The following is a 14,837-nucleotide window of genomic DNA, read 5'->3' on the forward strand; positions in this document are numbered from 1 at the left end:
CTAATGTTTGTCCTAGATTTACATATCAGTATAAAGCAAATATCTCACCACACAGCAACGGACTTGACCTGGCTTACTAACGTAATAGGAAATTGGATCAGAAACATAATTATGTTGCACATAATGGACTTAAACACTCTTAGCTCAGCCGTCACTTCTTATTGTGACCGCTGCTCAAAATGCACTTTACGAAGAGAGAAAAGCAAGGAAACACAACAGTACACCGGCAGTTGTACAACAAAGAAAAACACTGTCAGCTGTAAATATGAAAGCCTATCATCATTTATTTCAACACAACATTTGGCAAAAGGGCCAGTAAAACACCCTAAGAGTTTACTTATGGTAGCAGTGACATTTATTTTTAAAAAATCGTGCTTTTGAACATGAAATCTTTATTTGCTTAGGACACCACACATCTTCTTTAAAAAACTACTTACATTAAAATAAGAAGTTTACAGCTTGTTGGGAATGCAAGGCCCTTGCATTAATGCTTTAAAAATATAGCTTTTAGCGAAGCCTGGAAATGACTGACAGAATATAAAATATTTTCCATGTTAGGTCCTGATCCTGAAAACTCTTACTTGGGGGAGTCAAAGGCAGTGCTTGTGAGAGTATGGACTGCTCAGTCAAGTACGAATTTGCAGGTTCAGGCCCCCTTAGGTAGTGGGTAAGGCTAGAGAACTCATCAGTAATATTTCTGATCAGTGGAAATTTCATCCTCCTTTCCCCTTGGCATGACTACTACACCTCTACCTCGATATAACGCCGTCCTCGGGAGCCAAAAAATCTTAACGTGTTATAGGTGAAACCACGTTATATGGAACTTGCTTTGATCCGCCGGGGTGCGCAGCCCCGCCACCCCAGAGCACTGCTTTACCACGTTATATCCAAATTCGTGTTATATCGGGTCGTATTGTATCGGGGTAGAGGTGTATTAAGAATGCGTTGACAGTGTGTTGGTTCTATAAAGATACAAAGTATGGAGAATCTCTGCTTCTTGAGGTCACCATGTGAACACAATTCAGGCTTCTGCAACTGGCAAAGATAGTGACTTATATTGCCGAGTAATCAGGCCCATGTCAAATAAGAGCACTGTAGAGTGACAGAGTCATCACTGTCTTTACCAACCCCTCCTCCCAGCATCCAATGAACCTCTTGTTCGCTGAATGTGGAGACCGCTCCGTATGCTGGAGACTTTCCAAGTGGCCACAGGAGTCAGTTGCCCATTTCCCATTAGAATTAATTGGGAGTTGTGTGTCTAGCTCCCTTATGCTCCTTTGAAAACCCCAGCCAGAAACATCTGTGAAACAGCAAGATTCTTTTAAATGCTGGGAACGTAGGAAGCATGAGAGTTAAAACCGGGAGGGTGATTTTGCCTAACACTGCAGTTCATTAGGTAGCACTCAAGTTAAAGGTACCTATTATATACATTGTCAACCTATTGTATATACCATTATATAATTAATTACAACGTTTTCTTTAGATACATATTAAGGCTGGGATTTGCAGTGGAACCTAAGAGACTCATTCACCCAAATCCAAATGAAATTCTAGGAGAATTGGGCATTTAAATCCATTAGGTACCTTTGAAATTCCTATGTAGTATATATACACCTGTCATATCACAAAATCAATCACACACACTCTCTCTCTCTCTCTCTCTATATATATATATATATATTCACACACACACACACAGAGTTTATATCCATTGTAAGAGATTATGCAGGGAAAAGTCATTTAACCAATAACAATAATACATTTTTGTTTAGTCAATGTTGCATTTGGTTAGTTAGTTCAGTGTCTTTTTACAAATCTGTTCTACAATGTTAGGTACTTTGACTGCAGGCCTGAGAATCACCTCCTTTGTTAAAGTGCAATCCCAATGGATGAATGAATCTGAATGTTTTTAAGGTGCAGTACAAATAAAAGACAGGATTTGGTGGCTTCTCCTCCCACAAGAGCTAACAATAGAAGACTATTGCAAGTAAGACATGAAAAATGTTTTTTAAATTGCTCTTGGCCACAATTTATGATAGGCTAAATTTTTCATAAAACTCTAAGGCATTCAGGAACTTTTCCCGAAGGATCTCTTGATTGCTGTATCTTGGGAGCTTCAAGATGTGATAGCAGGTATTGGCAATAGGATGGAAAAGGTCTGGGTTTTCTTTTTGAAAGTCTGCAATAGTGAATTGAAAATGTCTCATCCCTTCGGCAGGGATTCGATCCGTTCCTGTCAGAAAAGCTGAGGGGAGGAAAAAAAAGTCAACAAGATAGAGACAGAAAACACACAAAGATAATATTATTGGGGAGTGGGAGGGGGCAGAGAATCAGAAAGTAAATACAAGTAATTGGATAAGCTATTTGTTTTGTGTTTTTTGTTTTACACTTAGTGTACTTGCCTATTTTGAATCCTTTTACTTGCCGACTTATAATGAGCATGATCCCTTCTTTTCTTTTTTAATCAAAAAGATTTTTTAAGTTAGAAAGGCTAGGCTAGGCTTTCTGTGCTTAAAAACTACGAACCTGATCCAGCAACATTCTGGATAAAGCAGGGCCTACTTGTGTCAGTAAGGACCATTCCCATAATCAAGGACTCCTCTTAGGCCCCGACCAAGCCATCTCTTTTATGTCCCCTCCTTCTGAGCTGTGCCACAATTTCACCTCAAAATTTATAAAATTAAATACAAAAAGACACATGGGAATTTCTATCTATGGTTATCCTGCAGTAAGGTACTATGGTGATAGATGTCTTCAAATACCTTGGAGAGAGAGATTAATTAGTAAATCTAGCAGAATTTCTGTCCTGTGGGGAATTTCTGATATTTTGACATTTGTTGTCATCCCAAATCAGGAAAAAAAGTCCAAATTTCAATTTTTTTCATGGACTGGAAAGTTCATAAACATTTCAATTAGGAAATGTCTACACATTTTGTTCAACATTTTCAATCAAAATTCAATGTTTCAGCACTCTCAAATTTGAAACATTTCATTTTGGTTTGGTGAACCAAATTAAAAGGTTCCATTTTGACTTGGTTCAACATAATTTGGGGCCTTCCCAAGCTGTCACAGCACCTCATGGGAGTTGTAGTGCAAGTGTGTAATGCCCCCATTCTCCTCTATGGACCGGGCTCCCTGTCTGGACTGCATCTCCCATGATGCATCACAGTCTCCCCGCTGGTTGAACCATTATGGTGCATCATGGGAGTCCAGCCAGGGAGCACTTGCCCAAAAAAGAAAACGGGGGTATGGGGCAACTGAACGACATATTCCATAATGCTCTAGGGCTGCTCAGGTGAGCAGAGATTAATGCTGAACTGACCTGAAACTAAACCTTTTGATTCATTTAAAAACATCAAAATGTTCAATTGGGGTCTACCTGACCCAAAACATTTTGTTTAGATTTTCCTGGAAAATCAAAGAGTGTCACAAAATTTAAGTTTTGCCTGTAGAAATGGCATTTTCTGTTGGGAAAAAATATTTTAACAGAAATCTGCACCCAGCTCTACTATGAAGTCAGTTAATCCAATCAAAGAGGGAGCTGGGGGAAAAAGGCAGAAGTCTTGACTCCTAATCCTCTGCTCTAACCACTAACACATACTTCTAAAATATTTCCAGCAGAACTACCTGATTTTTTGCTGTGGTGCTGTGGCTGTAGCTCATTATTCTACTAGTATCCAGTGTCACATTCTTTCATTTATATCCTATTGAAGTCAATGGGGTTACACTGATGAAGAATTAAGTAGATATTCTTCCATTTATACTCAGTCAAATACTCTCATGAGGTAATTGCTGTGAAGCTAATCAAATACCTCCTGCCTCAACTGCATGCTGATTCATGACCCATCACCTCCACTGGCTCTATATTAGCCTTAGATGGAATAATATTTAGTGCATTATTTAAAGTGCCTGTTTTATTACCAAGAAAATTCTTCTTCTTTTCTTCTGGGAGTTCATGAAACACAGCCCAAAAATTCTTGATGGTTTGATCAGACTTTTCATAATCTTCGTACTTTGTATTCTGTCAAAGAGAATAAAAATAGACCTGCCAAGTTAATCTACAAATGTAAGACTGGAAGACACCTTGCTAAGTATTATCTAGACCATCCCTGACAGCTATTTGTCTAACCTGTTGTTAACATCCTTCAATAATGGATATTATACAACCTGCCTAGGTAATTTGTTACAATGCTTAACTATCCTGATAGGAAGTTTTTCCTAATGTCTAACTTAATTTTCCCCTGCTGCAGTTTAAGCCCATTACTTCTTGTCCTGTCCTCGATGGTTAAGAAAAACAATTTATTACCCTCCTCTTTGTAACAACCTTTTACATACTTGAAGACTTATGTCCCCCATCAGTCTTCTCATCTCCAGACTAAACAAACCCAATTTTTTCAGTCTTTCCTCAGAGGTCATTTTGTTGCTCTCCTCTGGACTTTCTCCAATTTGTCCACATCTTTCCTGAAGTATGGTGCCCACTGCCCAGAACTGGACAAAGTATTCCAATTGAGGCCTTCTCAGTGCTGAGTAGGGTGGAAGAACTACTTCTCATGGCATGCTTACAATGCTCCTACTAATACATCCCAGAATGATGATCACTTTTTTGCAACAGTGGTACACTGTTGACTCATTGAGTTTCATCCTATTTATTTCAAACCATTTCTCCAAAAGATCATGTTGCATTCTAATCCTGTCTTCCAAAGTGCTTGCAACTCCTCCCTGGTTGGCATCATGCACAAACCTTATAAGTGTTCTCTCTATGCCCCCACAACATGCTACAAAAACTCCAGGGCCGGGGGGGAGGGGAGGACTTGGGGTTGTGGGGCTCAGGCATAGGTGTAGTTTGACTTCTATTTTGGGTGGGCGGAGGCCAGTGGGGGTCGAGACAGCTCTGCATGGTGGGGTCCAGGGAGGGAGCGCCACCTCTACCCCCTGACTCACCTCAGCAGTGCCACCTGCCTGTCTGGGTTCTGTGTGTGGAGGTGGTGCAACCAAAAATTATAACTCAAAAGTGGGGGGCTCAGGTCAAAGTTTGAAAATAGCTCAGAGTGCAGGGAGGAAGTAGCTGGGGGCTATGTGTGGGCAGGGGGTAGCACAGGGTGCAGGGAGAGGGGTAGCTAGGGGTTGTGTGCGGGCAGAGGGTAGCTCAGGATACAGGCAGGGGGTGGCTTTGGGCTGTGTGTGGACGGGGTAGCTCAGGGTGCAGGCAGGGGGTAGCTAGGGGCTGTGTGCAGGCAGGGGGTAGCTCAGGGTGCAGAGAGGTAGCTAGGGGCTGTGGGGTAGCTCAGGGTGCAGGGAGAGGGCTAGCTAGGGGCTGTGTGTGGACAGGGGGTAGCTTGGGGCTGTGTGTGGGTAGGGGGGTAGCTCAGGGTGCAGGGAGGTGTAGCTCGGGGCTGTGTGCGGACAGGGTAGCTTGGGGCTGTGTGAGGACAGTGGGTAGCTCGGGGCTGTGTGAGGACAGGGGGTAGCTCGGGGCTGTGTGTGAGTAGGGGGGTAGCTCGGGTGCAGGGAGGTATAGCTAGGGGCTGTGTGCAAATGGGATAGCTAGGGGCTGTGTGAGGACAGGGGGTAGCTCAGGGCTGTGTGTGGACAGGGGGTAGCTCGGGGTTGTGTGTGGGTAGGGGGATAGTTCAGGGTGCAGGGAGGTGTAGCTAGGGGCTGTGTGCAGGGAGGGGGGTAGCTCAGGGTACAGGGAGGAGTGTAGCTAGGTGCTGTGTGCCAGGTGGGCTCCCTCTGCGGTAGCTGCTCCCCGAGGGCTCTGCCAGCCACGGAGCCGGGTCCCCCCGCCCAGACGGCTCTTACCGGCTGCGTGAGCAAAGGGGGCTGGGAGCTGAGGAGACGTTTCAACCCTCTGCAGCAGCAGGAGACAAGGGAACACCTTGGCTATCTGCTCAATGGCACCAGCCAGAGCAGCAGCTGCCGCCTCCAACCTGTGTCCCTCCTGTGTCCCCCCAACTTTGCCCATGGGCTCAGGGCTTCTGCCCCGTGGGGAGTACCAGGGCTTGGGGCTCCAGCATTCAGCCCTGCTGCTCCTGGCTTCAGCCCCGCGGGAGGTGCCAGGGATCGGGGCTTTAACCCAGCGGCAGGTGCTGGCGCTCAGGCTCTGGGTTTTAACCACGGGGTCCGCAGCCCTTCTGTTGAGAACCGCTGCTCTATGCCATTATCCAAATCATTTATGAAGATATTGATTAGAACAGGGCCGGCTCCAGGCACCAGCCCACCAAGCATGTGCTTGGGGCGGCACCTGGAGGGGGGTGGCACGGCGCTCCGGCCCGAGAGCAGAGCCACGGCCGGGCTCGCCGCCCTCCCCCCAGCGCTCTGGCCACCGGGGAGAGCAGAGCCCCAGCCGGGCTCTCCGCCCTCCCCCCGGCGCTCTGGCCAGTCGGGGAGAGCGTAGCCACGGCGGGGTCTCCGCCCTCCTTCCGGTGCTCTGGCCGGTCGGGGAGAGTGGAGCCACGGCCGGACTCTCCGCCCTTCTCCCGGCACTCCGGCCTGTCGGGGAGAGCAGGTCCGCAGCCTCGCTCGCCGCCCTCCCCCTGGTGCTTCGGCCAGTCAGGGAGAGTGGGCCCGCGGCCGGGCTCGGCGCCCTCCCCTGCCACGCTCCCCGCTGGGGGCGGTGGACGGTGGGAGGCTTTTTTGCCTGGGGCGGCAAAAAAGCCAGAGCCGGCCCTGGATTAGAATCAGAGCCAGGAGAGATCCTGCTGGACCCCACTCAATATACCTTTGCAGCTTAATTGTGAACCATTGATAACTATTCTCCAAGTACTCTTTTCCAACTAGTTATGCACCCACCTTATAATAGGTTTGTCTAGGCTATATTTCTCTAGTTTGTTTATAAGGTCATGTGAGAGAATATCAAAGGACTTATTAAAGTTGAGATCTGCTCCTTCCCCCCTAGCCACAAGGCTTGTTACCTTTTCAAAGAAGGATATTAGGTTGGTTTGACATCATTCATATTTGATAAATCCATGTTGACTGTTACTTATCACCTTTATTTTGTTCTAGGTGCTTACAAATTGATTATTTGCTCCATTATCTTTCCTGGTATCAAAGTTAAGATGACTAGTTTATAATTCCCTGGGTTGTCCATATTCCCCTTTGTATAGATGGGTACTAGATTTGCCTTTTTCCAATCCTCTGGGATCTCTCTCATCCTCCACAAGCTCTCCAAGATAGTTGCTAATGTCTCGGATCTCTTCAGCCAGTTTCTTAAGTAACATAGGATGTATTTCATCAGGCCCTGCCAACCTGAAGCCATCTAACTTGTCTAAGTAATTCTTAATTTGTTCTTTTTCTATTTTAGCCCTAGATCCTATCCCATTTACACTGATGTTCACTATGCTAGTCATCCAATCACGGCTAACTTTTTTGGTGAAAATTGAGACAAACAAAAAAAGCATTTAACACTTCGGTCTTTCCCTTCTTGTTGAATAATGGACCTGTTCTCGGTCTTCCTCTTGCTTCTCATATACTTGTAAAATGCTTTCTTGTTATTCTCTCTCTGTCCCAAGCTAGTTTAATCTCATTTTTTGCGTTGGTCTTTCTAATTTTGTCCTTATATTTTGTGTTGATGGGTTTTTTTTATATTCATCCTTTTGTAATTTGACCTAGTTTCTACTTTTTGTATGACTCATTTGAGTTTCAGGTCATTGAAGATCTCCTGGTTAAACCAGGATGGTGGTCTCTGATCATACTTCCTATCTTTCTTATACATTGGGATAGTTTGCTCTTGTGTCCTTAATAATGTCTCTCTAAAAAAATTGCCAGCTCTCCTAAACTCTGTTTTCCCTTAGCCATGCTTCCCATGGGATCTTATCTACCAATTCTCTGAGTTTGCTAACGTCTGCCTTCTTGAAGTCCACTGTCTAATATTCTGCTGTTTCCCTCCCACCACTACTTAGAATGATGAACTCTATCCTTTCATGATCACTTTCACCCAAGCTGCCTTCCACCTTTGCACAGCACTTCCACCCATCCACATACAGGCCCTAGTTGCCAAATTCAGATTTTTAACACCCCTGCACTAACACAGAAGTTCAGGGCATTCTAATTGAGGGTCTGCCTCAACCAGCTATAGAGAGGGGAGTGTAGTACATTTCAGATCCAGATCTGGGTATGGATTTCTAACATGCCCACTTCGCAGCTTGAAGGTGGTGGGAGGGAAGGACTCAGGTCAGATATGAGGTATTACTTTAGGCCTATCTCTAATTCTTCTCTTCAAAAAAAAAAAAAAAAAACCCTAAGAAGTGGTACCAGGAAAACCGAAGGGGCCTCTTTCATATGGGGTGAATATCCAACAAGAGTGTAGGGGTTCAGCTCTGAAAATTGTTATTAGTATGTGTATGACAGCAATGCCTAGAGACCCCTGCCATGACTGGGGCCCCACTGCGCTAGATGCTGTACATACACATAGTCAGCAGAGGCACCACTCTTCTACTGTCTTACTTGGAGTGCCCAAAGCATGCTCGGTTCTGTATGCTGCAGCATGGACCTCCAGATCATGTTTCTTTGGCTACCAAGCACTAAAAATGAGACAATAGCACAACCCAAAAGAATTTAAAGGAATATCATCAACCTTTTTAGCCCCAAAATGACTAGTAGCCACTAGGAACAATACATTGGGGCACTGGTGTGAACCTAAGCGAAAAGCCCCTCATCTCTTACCAGGCCCCTGAACCGTCTATTCTCTCATTCATGAGGTTTGTACTCAACAAAAGAACGAAGACAGGGAACCTATATTCAGCAAGTAAAGCAGGTGCATGCTCTGCTGGACTGCGTTACCTCTTCCAGCAGCTTCCAGTCATATTTTGTATGTCCACGGAAAACAGTCAGGAACTCGATAGGAAGGAAGAGCTTCCACTTCTTAGCTGGACAGCCTCTTAAAAACCCATTCCTGAAATCCTCAAATGGCTTCTTTACCGATTCATTGAACACATAATTCATGTATGCATTGACGTATTCTTTCCTGCAAAAATAATCAACCGAATGCTACTGATTTCTTGCTTTTAGTGAAACAGAGTCAGAGGCAACTTTAAAGGGGAAACCTGCAATAGTTCATTCCTGAATGTGGCCTTAATCCAACACATGCAAGACACTTTGTGCACATGTGTAGCCATCCCACTGAGTTCAGTAAGTTTACTTGTGTACATAAACAAACAGGAATGGCCACTACAAATGACTGTCAATTCAGTCACTCCCATGAATGCATTTTCTGTGCTATTTTTATACATTTTAAGGTCATTCTTATTAATTATTTATATTATAGTAGTAGCCAAGGGTCCCAGAGTAAGACATGGTAGGTATTCTTTATTTTGTGCTGTATGCACATTTATGAACACAGATCCCTGGTCCATATTCTGCTGTTTTACAGTGGTATAAATCCAGAGTAACTCCCATTGAAGTCAACAGAATTATTCTGGATTTACACAGGTTTAACTCAGTTTGAGTCTTCTTTTTATTTGTGATAGGAATAATTCACTGGAATGGTAGTTCTCTACCACCTACCCATTTTAAATATTATATATAGGGCTTTCAGATTCAGAGATTTTAAGGCCAGTCGGGACCATTTCTGATCTTCTGCATAACACAGACCAAAGACTATCATCTCCCAGTTACCCCTGTGTTGAGGTTATCCGTGATACACTGTAAGGTTAATGGACTTTTACTTCCAACTATCTTTCTGTCCTATGTAACAAACACTTTGCTCATGAGAAAAATCTTACAGTTTAAAACCAATACATATATAAATCTATACCTCTTCCAAGACAAACTAAAACACGAGATGCTTAAAGAAAAGTGTGTGTATGAGAGAGAGAGAGAGAGAGAGAGAGAGAGAACTACCTGTTATGCTTTGTGATTGGAATGTCTGCACCATTTTCTTTAAGTTCAATGGAAACTATAGATCCTCCTTGTTCCTTCATTATCTACAACAGTCAAAGGCAAAGTAAAAAACTGAATGCTGGCTTACACATACCATTCTTATTCTTTACACAGAGCCTGATACTGCAAACACTTATGAAGGTGAGGACTTAACTTATATGATCAGTTGTGTTGATTTCAATGGGACCACTCATGAATCAAGTTACTCTGTGTATAAGTGTTTGCAGAGCTGGGCCCCGTAAGTAGGATGATAATGGCTTACTGTGAAATCTATCATCATGTTCTCAAGGATGTCATCACAGTCTTCATTCAGGACTTCTTGAAGATTCCTGTCAGACAAGAAGCAATATGGAAATAGACTCTAAATAATTTTGTTAGTGCAAGTTAGCAAAATATTTTCTAATTCCGTACATATACACGTATTTTATGTCTTGCACCTTATCTAGCACCGTTCATTCTGAATGAGCCACAAATTGGTCTACAACTGGTCTATAAACTTCAGGCCTGATCCAGCAATGAGCTTCATGTGGCCTGAACAGAGCTCCCCTTCCCCCCCCACCCCCGACTTTAAAGGAATTCCTTGCAGATGTATGGGTCAGCTTGCACCCAGGTCATTGTAGGGCTGGGGCCTTGGACCCCCATCCTACAGTTACATATGCGAATAACCTTACACACGTGAATAGTCCCACTGACGGTTATTCACATGTGTAAGTGGGTGCAGAATCAAGGCCTGAGGCTGCTATGTTTACTGAATAAAGAGAATTCCATCATGGACCAGGGGGATGGTAGAGAAGAACTATTTTGTAGTGCAGAGCAGCACCACACAGCAATTTAAGACAGGAAGTGAAGATTTTTTTAGTAATTTGGTTCACTGATGTAATTCATGCTTTGCTTGTTTTTTTTAATTTTTGTGTGAAGCACCTAGTTGCCATGGTGATAAGTGCTGTGCAAGTCAGTGAAATAAGAAGTGAAACAGCAGGGGGAGGAGGTTGGGTAGGCAGAATGCAAGTAACTGAGTTGGAACTTGTCCAAGACACTGGAGTTAATAGACATGCTATTAAAAAACAAACAAAATAAAATGTTGTGCCATCTTTGTGATCCCGGTCTCTTGCTTCTCAGCCAGAACGAGCACCACAGTATCCCCATCTGTGATGATAGGGCATCGGTTCAAAATTGAATCGAGGAGAAGAACGCTATCTACTGAATCACCACCACCATTTCCTGCTGTACATAGCTGAAATCTCTTATTCAAAACCTAACGCAACCAAAGCTGAGTTTCTCACATCTGACATGATCACAGCATAGAGAAATACTTCTGTTATACTAAACATTTAAGTTGGTTAAAATGGAATTACAACAGAAATTTATAACCCACCAATCAGGGGACTATTAAAGGAGATGCATCTTTGTTTCAGTCAGGTCTAAATTATAGGCAACAACATTCTTAGGGCTTGTCTACACTGGCAAGTTTTGTCGCCAAAAACTGCCTTTTGGCAACAAAACAGTAAGAGTGTACACACTACAATGGGACTTTTGTCGCAAAAATCTTTGGCGACAAAAAGCTTCCACCCCTACGAGAGCCTTTTGTCTTTTCCCCTCCCTTTATTGTCGACAAAGAGCTAGTGTAGACACTGCCGCTTGTTTCGTCAACAGAACTGGCTTCTGCCAGTATCCCACAATGCCTGCTCTGATTGCTCTGCTCAGTGTTTTGATCTCTGCTGCCCTGCAGGCATGCGCCCTCCCCTTTCAAAGCTCCGGGAAGTATCTGTGTGCTGCTCTGTCTGGGGAACAAGCAAAGTGCAAATCATTGGAATGCTCCTGTTCTGCCCTGCACTGCATTACGAACATAGCGGCAGGCAGACTGCTGCTGTAGGGGGAGGGGGACAGACTGCTGGGCTGCTTTGCCGATCCTCAGCAAGGAGAGCTCACAGAGCTGCTCATGATGCTGTTCTCGGCAGCTGAGGGGCTGTGGGAGAACCCGGAGAGAATCCCAAAATGCCCAGCGATCAGCTCATCCTTCCCACAACACTGCACTGTGGGATACGTACCCACGGTGCATTGCTCACCCTGTCGATGATGGTGTCCCCAAAGTGGACATGATCTGTCGACAGAGGGAGCAATCCACTTGCAGGGCAGATGTACCCTGAGTGTCTCATCGCTGGAGCATGTCCATGTCCTAGAATTATCATATCAAAAGCAGTACGGTATTATAGGTTCATCGAAGGCATGTACTTGAATAACTGCATTTAGCTCTGTTTTTAGTGGTTTCTATGCACACCACAAAGTAGGAGACTTCTTTCCCCCCCCCAAACTTTTATTTCATGGCACAAAGCTTGGGAAATTGTTTTATCATACCTCCCTTCTGTAGGAGACAGCTCTTTTAAGTCTTCTAGAGTGGGTGGAATATCCAGCAACTTTTTGTACAGAGCTAGAGGGAAATGAAAGGGAGCGATCTTCATGTTATACAGTGCCATTCCAAACAGAGTGCCAATCAGGGAAAAGGTGTCTTCGCTTCCTGGTACCTAGTTTGTGTGTTTAAAAAACAAAACAAACACCTTATTACTGACTTTTTAGTATAGTGAGGAGGGAGTGTGTCTAGTGGCTAGAGGCAGGGGACTGGGCATCTGGATCCGTGAATTGTATTCATCATTCTGCTGCTGAGTTCCTGGGCGAGTCACTTACACTCTCTTACAGCTATGTCTAACCTGCAGTTGGGAGGTGTGATTGCAGCAAATGTACATACACCTGAGCTAACTTTGATCTCGCTAGACCAAAGCTAGCTTGAGTATCAATAGCAGTGAAGCTGCGGCAGCACAGATGACACCCACTCAAGTATATGCCCAGGGTCCTGGGCAGACAGGGCTAGTCCGTGCCACTGTGGCTTCACCGTGATTATTACTTGCGCTAGCTTCAAAAGTAGCTCATGTTTGTCTACATGTCCTACAATCACACCTCCTGATTGCAGAGAACATGCCCTAAGCGTAAATAAAGAAGTAACTGCATACATACAGAACCCTATGCCTGTTATTTAAAGGAGCAAGCATTTCTGAGGCCCAAAATATGAACTGGAAACTCCTTTAACTGAGAATCTGGTTATTGGTGGGACTCCAGGATTTCCCCTAATGGAGGCTGAGCTTGCTCAGTGGAACCCAAGCACTGCCCACAGGGAGACCTGCAGCATTTCTAAGTCTGTTTCTCACAGAAGACATGACCCAAAGCGTGAGCCAGTTCATAAAAACGTGAAGGGGGGGGGAGGGGTGACAGTCATATGGGGAAATACCAGCTAAGAGACTTTTTTTTTTTTTTTAAGCGAGGTTAAAAAATAGTATCATCTTAATAACTCACCTGGGAGGGGAACCAAATCAGCATGGAGTCCTCAAAATGTCTGAATATCTGTGCTTCTGGACAACACAGTTCCCTTGTAATGATAGTGAAGAACTCCTGGGACAACCCTCCATCATCAATACCTTGTTCTCCAATGAACTGCACCTGAATAGCCCCAAAAGACCCCAACAAAATCACTGCTCTTGTGTCCATACTGAAATGATCATTTGCACAACTCCTCCCAGCACTAGGCAGTTACTTGGGCCCTGAAATCTGCAGTGAGCTGGATGCAGGTGCAAGGGACTGTCAATGCATATGAAATTGCAGGATTGGGGCCTCGTTTGCAGAAGTGGCAATTACAAATTGAATACCCATAACTGCGGTGGCTGTTCGGCATGAAACGCTCAGTGTATTTACCCTTGAATGATCATCATCTGTTATAATGGACAGGAGATGGAGATAGAAGAAGGAAAAGGTATAAGTGATACCACAGTGTTGTCAACTGTCATAAATTTATTAACAAATTTATTAGAGCATAAGCTTTTGTGGGCTTCACGGCTGCTACTCTGAAACCATAAATTTATTGTGAGACTCACAATAATTTTGGGGGCGTGACTCACAATTTTTTTGAATGCTTGAAGTTGGCAGTACTGGTACTGGTACCATAATCTGACAAATTAGATCCTTAACCTTAAATCCAAGGCTCTAATTCTTCCCCTGACCAGTTTTCACAGGTTACTTTCCTTTATCAATATTTGCTTTTAGTGCTGTTGAAAGATGCCAGACAGACAGCTCTTGACACCCACTTTAATGACGATAAGCCACATCTGAATGTTAGTATGCATGAGGGGTAAAATCCTGACCCCAGAAAAATTAGTGACAACATTCCCATTGACTTCAATGGGGACAGGATTTCACCTGTAGGATCTATATCACTGTTGGTCTGCAACCTGTGCAGTTATTTACATCATGGCCAAGCGGGTGGAAAAGGCTATCATTCTGACTTGGTAGTGTTCAACACTCACTTAGCTTTGGAAAGAGTTGTCTCCTGCTTATTCACACAGCAGGCACTGTGCATAAAGCCACAGTGCAAATTTGCCCCTTTCAAGAACAATACATTCACTTACAGAAAACACTACTGGTAGTTTTAGAACATTGGAAAGCATAGAAGCTTGAGCTTAAACCTTATTTTATAAAAACAACAAGGAGTCTGGTGGCACCTTAAAGACTAAAACCTCACTTCTTCGGATGCAACCGAAGAAGTGAGGTTTTTACTCACGAACGCTTATGCCCAAATAAATCTGTTAGTCTTTAAGGTGCCACCAGACTCCTTGTTGTTTTTGTAGATACAGACTAACACGGCTACCCCCTGATACTTGACACCTTATTTTATAAACAGCATAGCACCATCTAGTGGAAATCAGTTGGTACTACCTAATTTTAATGCCATGAATTAAATATTAGCCATATCTGCATTAAAAAACCCTGATATTTGTTATATATAACACACACATGCACACACAATGCCATTAAAATAAAATTATGTGTATTTACTGTTCTGCATCATTTGTAGATCGGTTCTCAGAAAACTTTATACTCCCCAAATGTGGATTGCTGTATAAAACTAATTCTTT

General features: G+C 43.8%; 1 protein-coding gene across 1 annotated transcript in view; it reads right to left on the reverse strand.

Annotated features, from left to right (window-relative positions):
- Positions 1 to 276: 276 nt before the first annotated feature.
- The window catches only part of LOC117878233 (E3 ISG15--protein ligase HERC5-like), a 48,463-nt gene continuing 33,902 nt past the window's right edge, over positions 277 to 14,837 (reverse strand). Inside the window, exons 18-24 of the mRNA XM_034772330.1 lie at positions 13,225 to 13,368; positions 12,235 to 12,401; positions 10,142 to 10,208; positions 9,841 to 9,923; positions 8,782 to 8,965; positions 3,922 to 4,021; positions 277 to 2,245 (exon numbers count right to left, since the gene is read on the reverse strand). Coding sequence (XP_034628221.1) covers positions 2,031 to 2,245; positions 3,922 to 4,021; positions 8,782 to 8,965; positions 9,841 to 9,923; positions 10,142 to 10,208; positions 12,235 to 12,401; positions 13,225 to 13,368 — 960 coding nt within the window. The 3' untranslated portion in view covers positions 277 to 2,030. The remainder of the gene's footprint in view (positions 2,246 to 3,921; positions 4,022 to 8,781; positions 8,966 to 9,840; positions 9,924 to 10,141; positions 10,209 to 12,234; positions 12,402 to 13,224; positions 13,369 to 14,837) is intronic.

Source organism: Trachemys scripta, chromosome 5 (assembly GCF_013100865.1).
Source record: "Trachemys scripta elegans isolate TJP31775 chromosome 5, CAS_Tse_1.0, whole genome shotgun sequence".
NCBI lineage: Eukaryota > Metazoa > Chordata > Testudines > Emydidae > Trachemys > Trachemys scripta.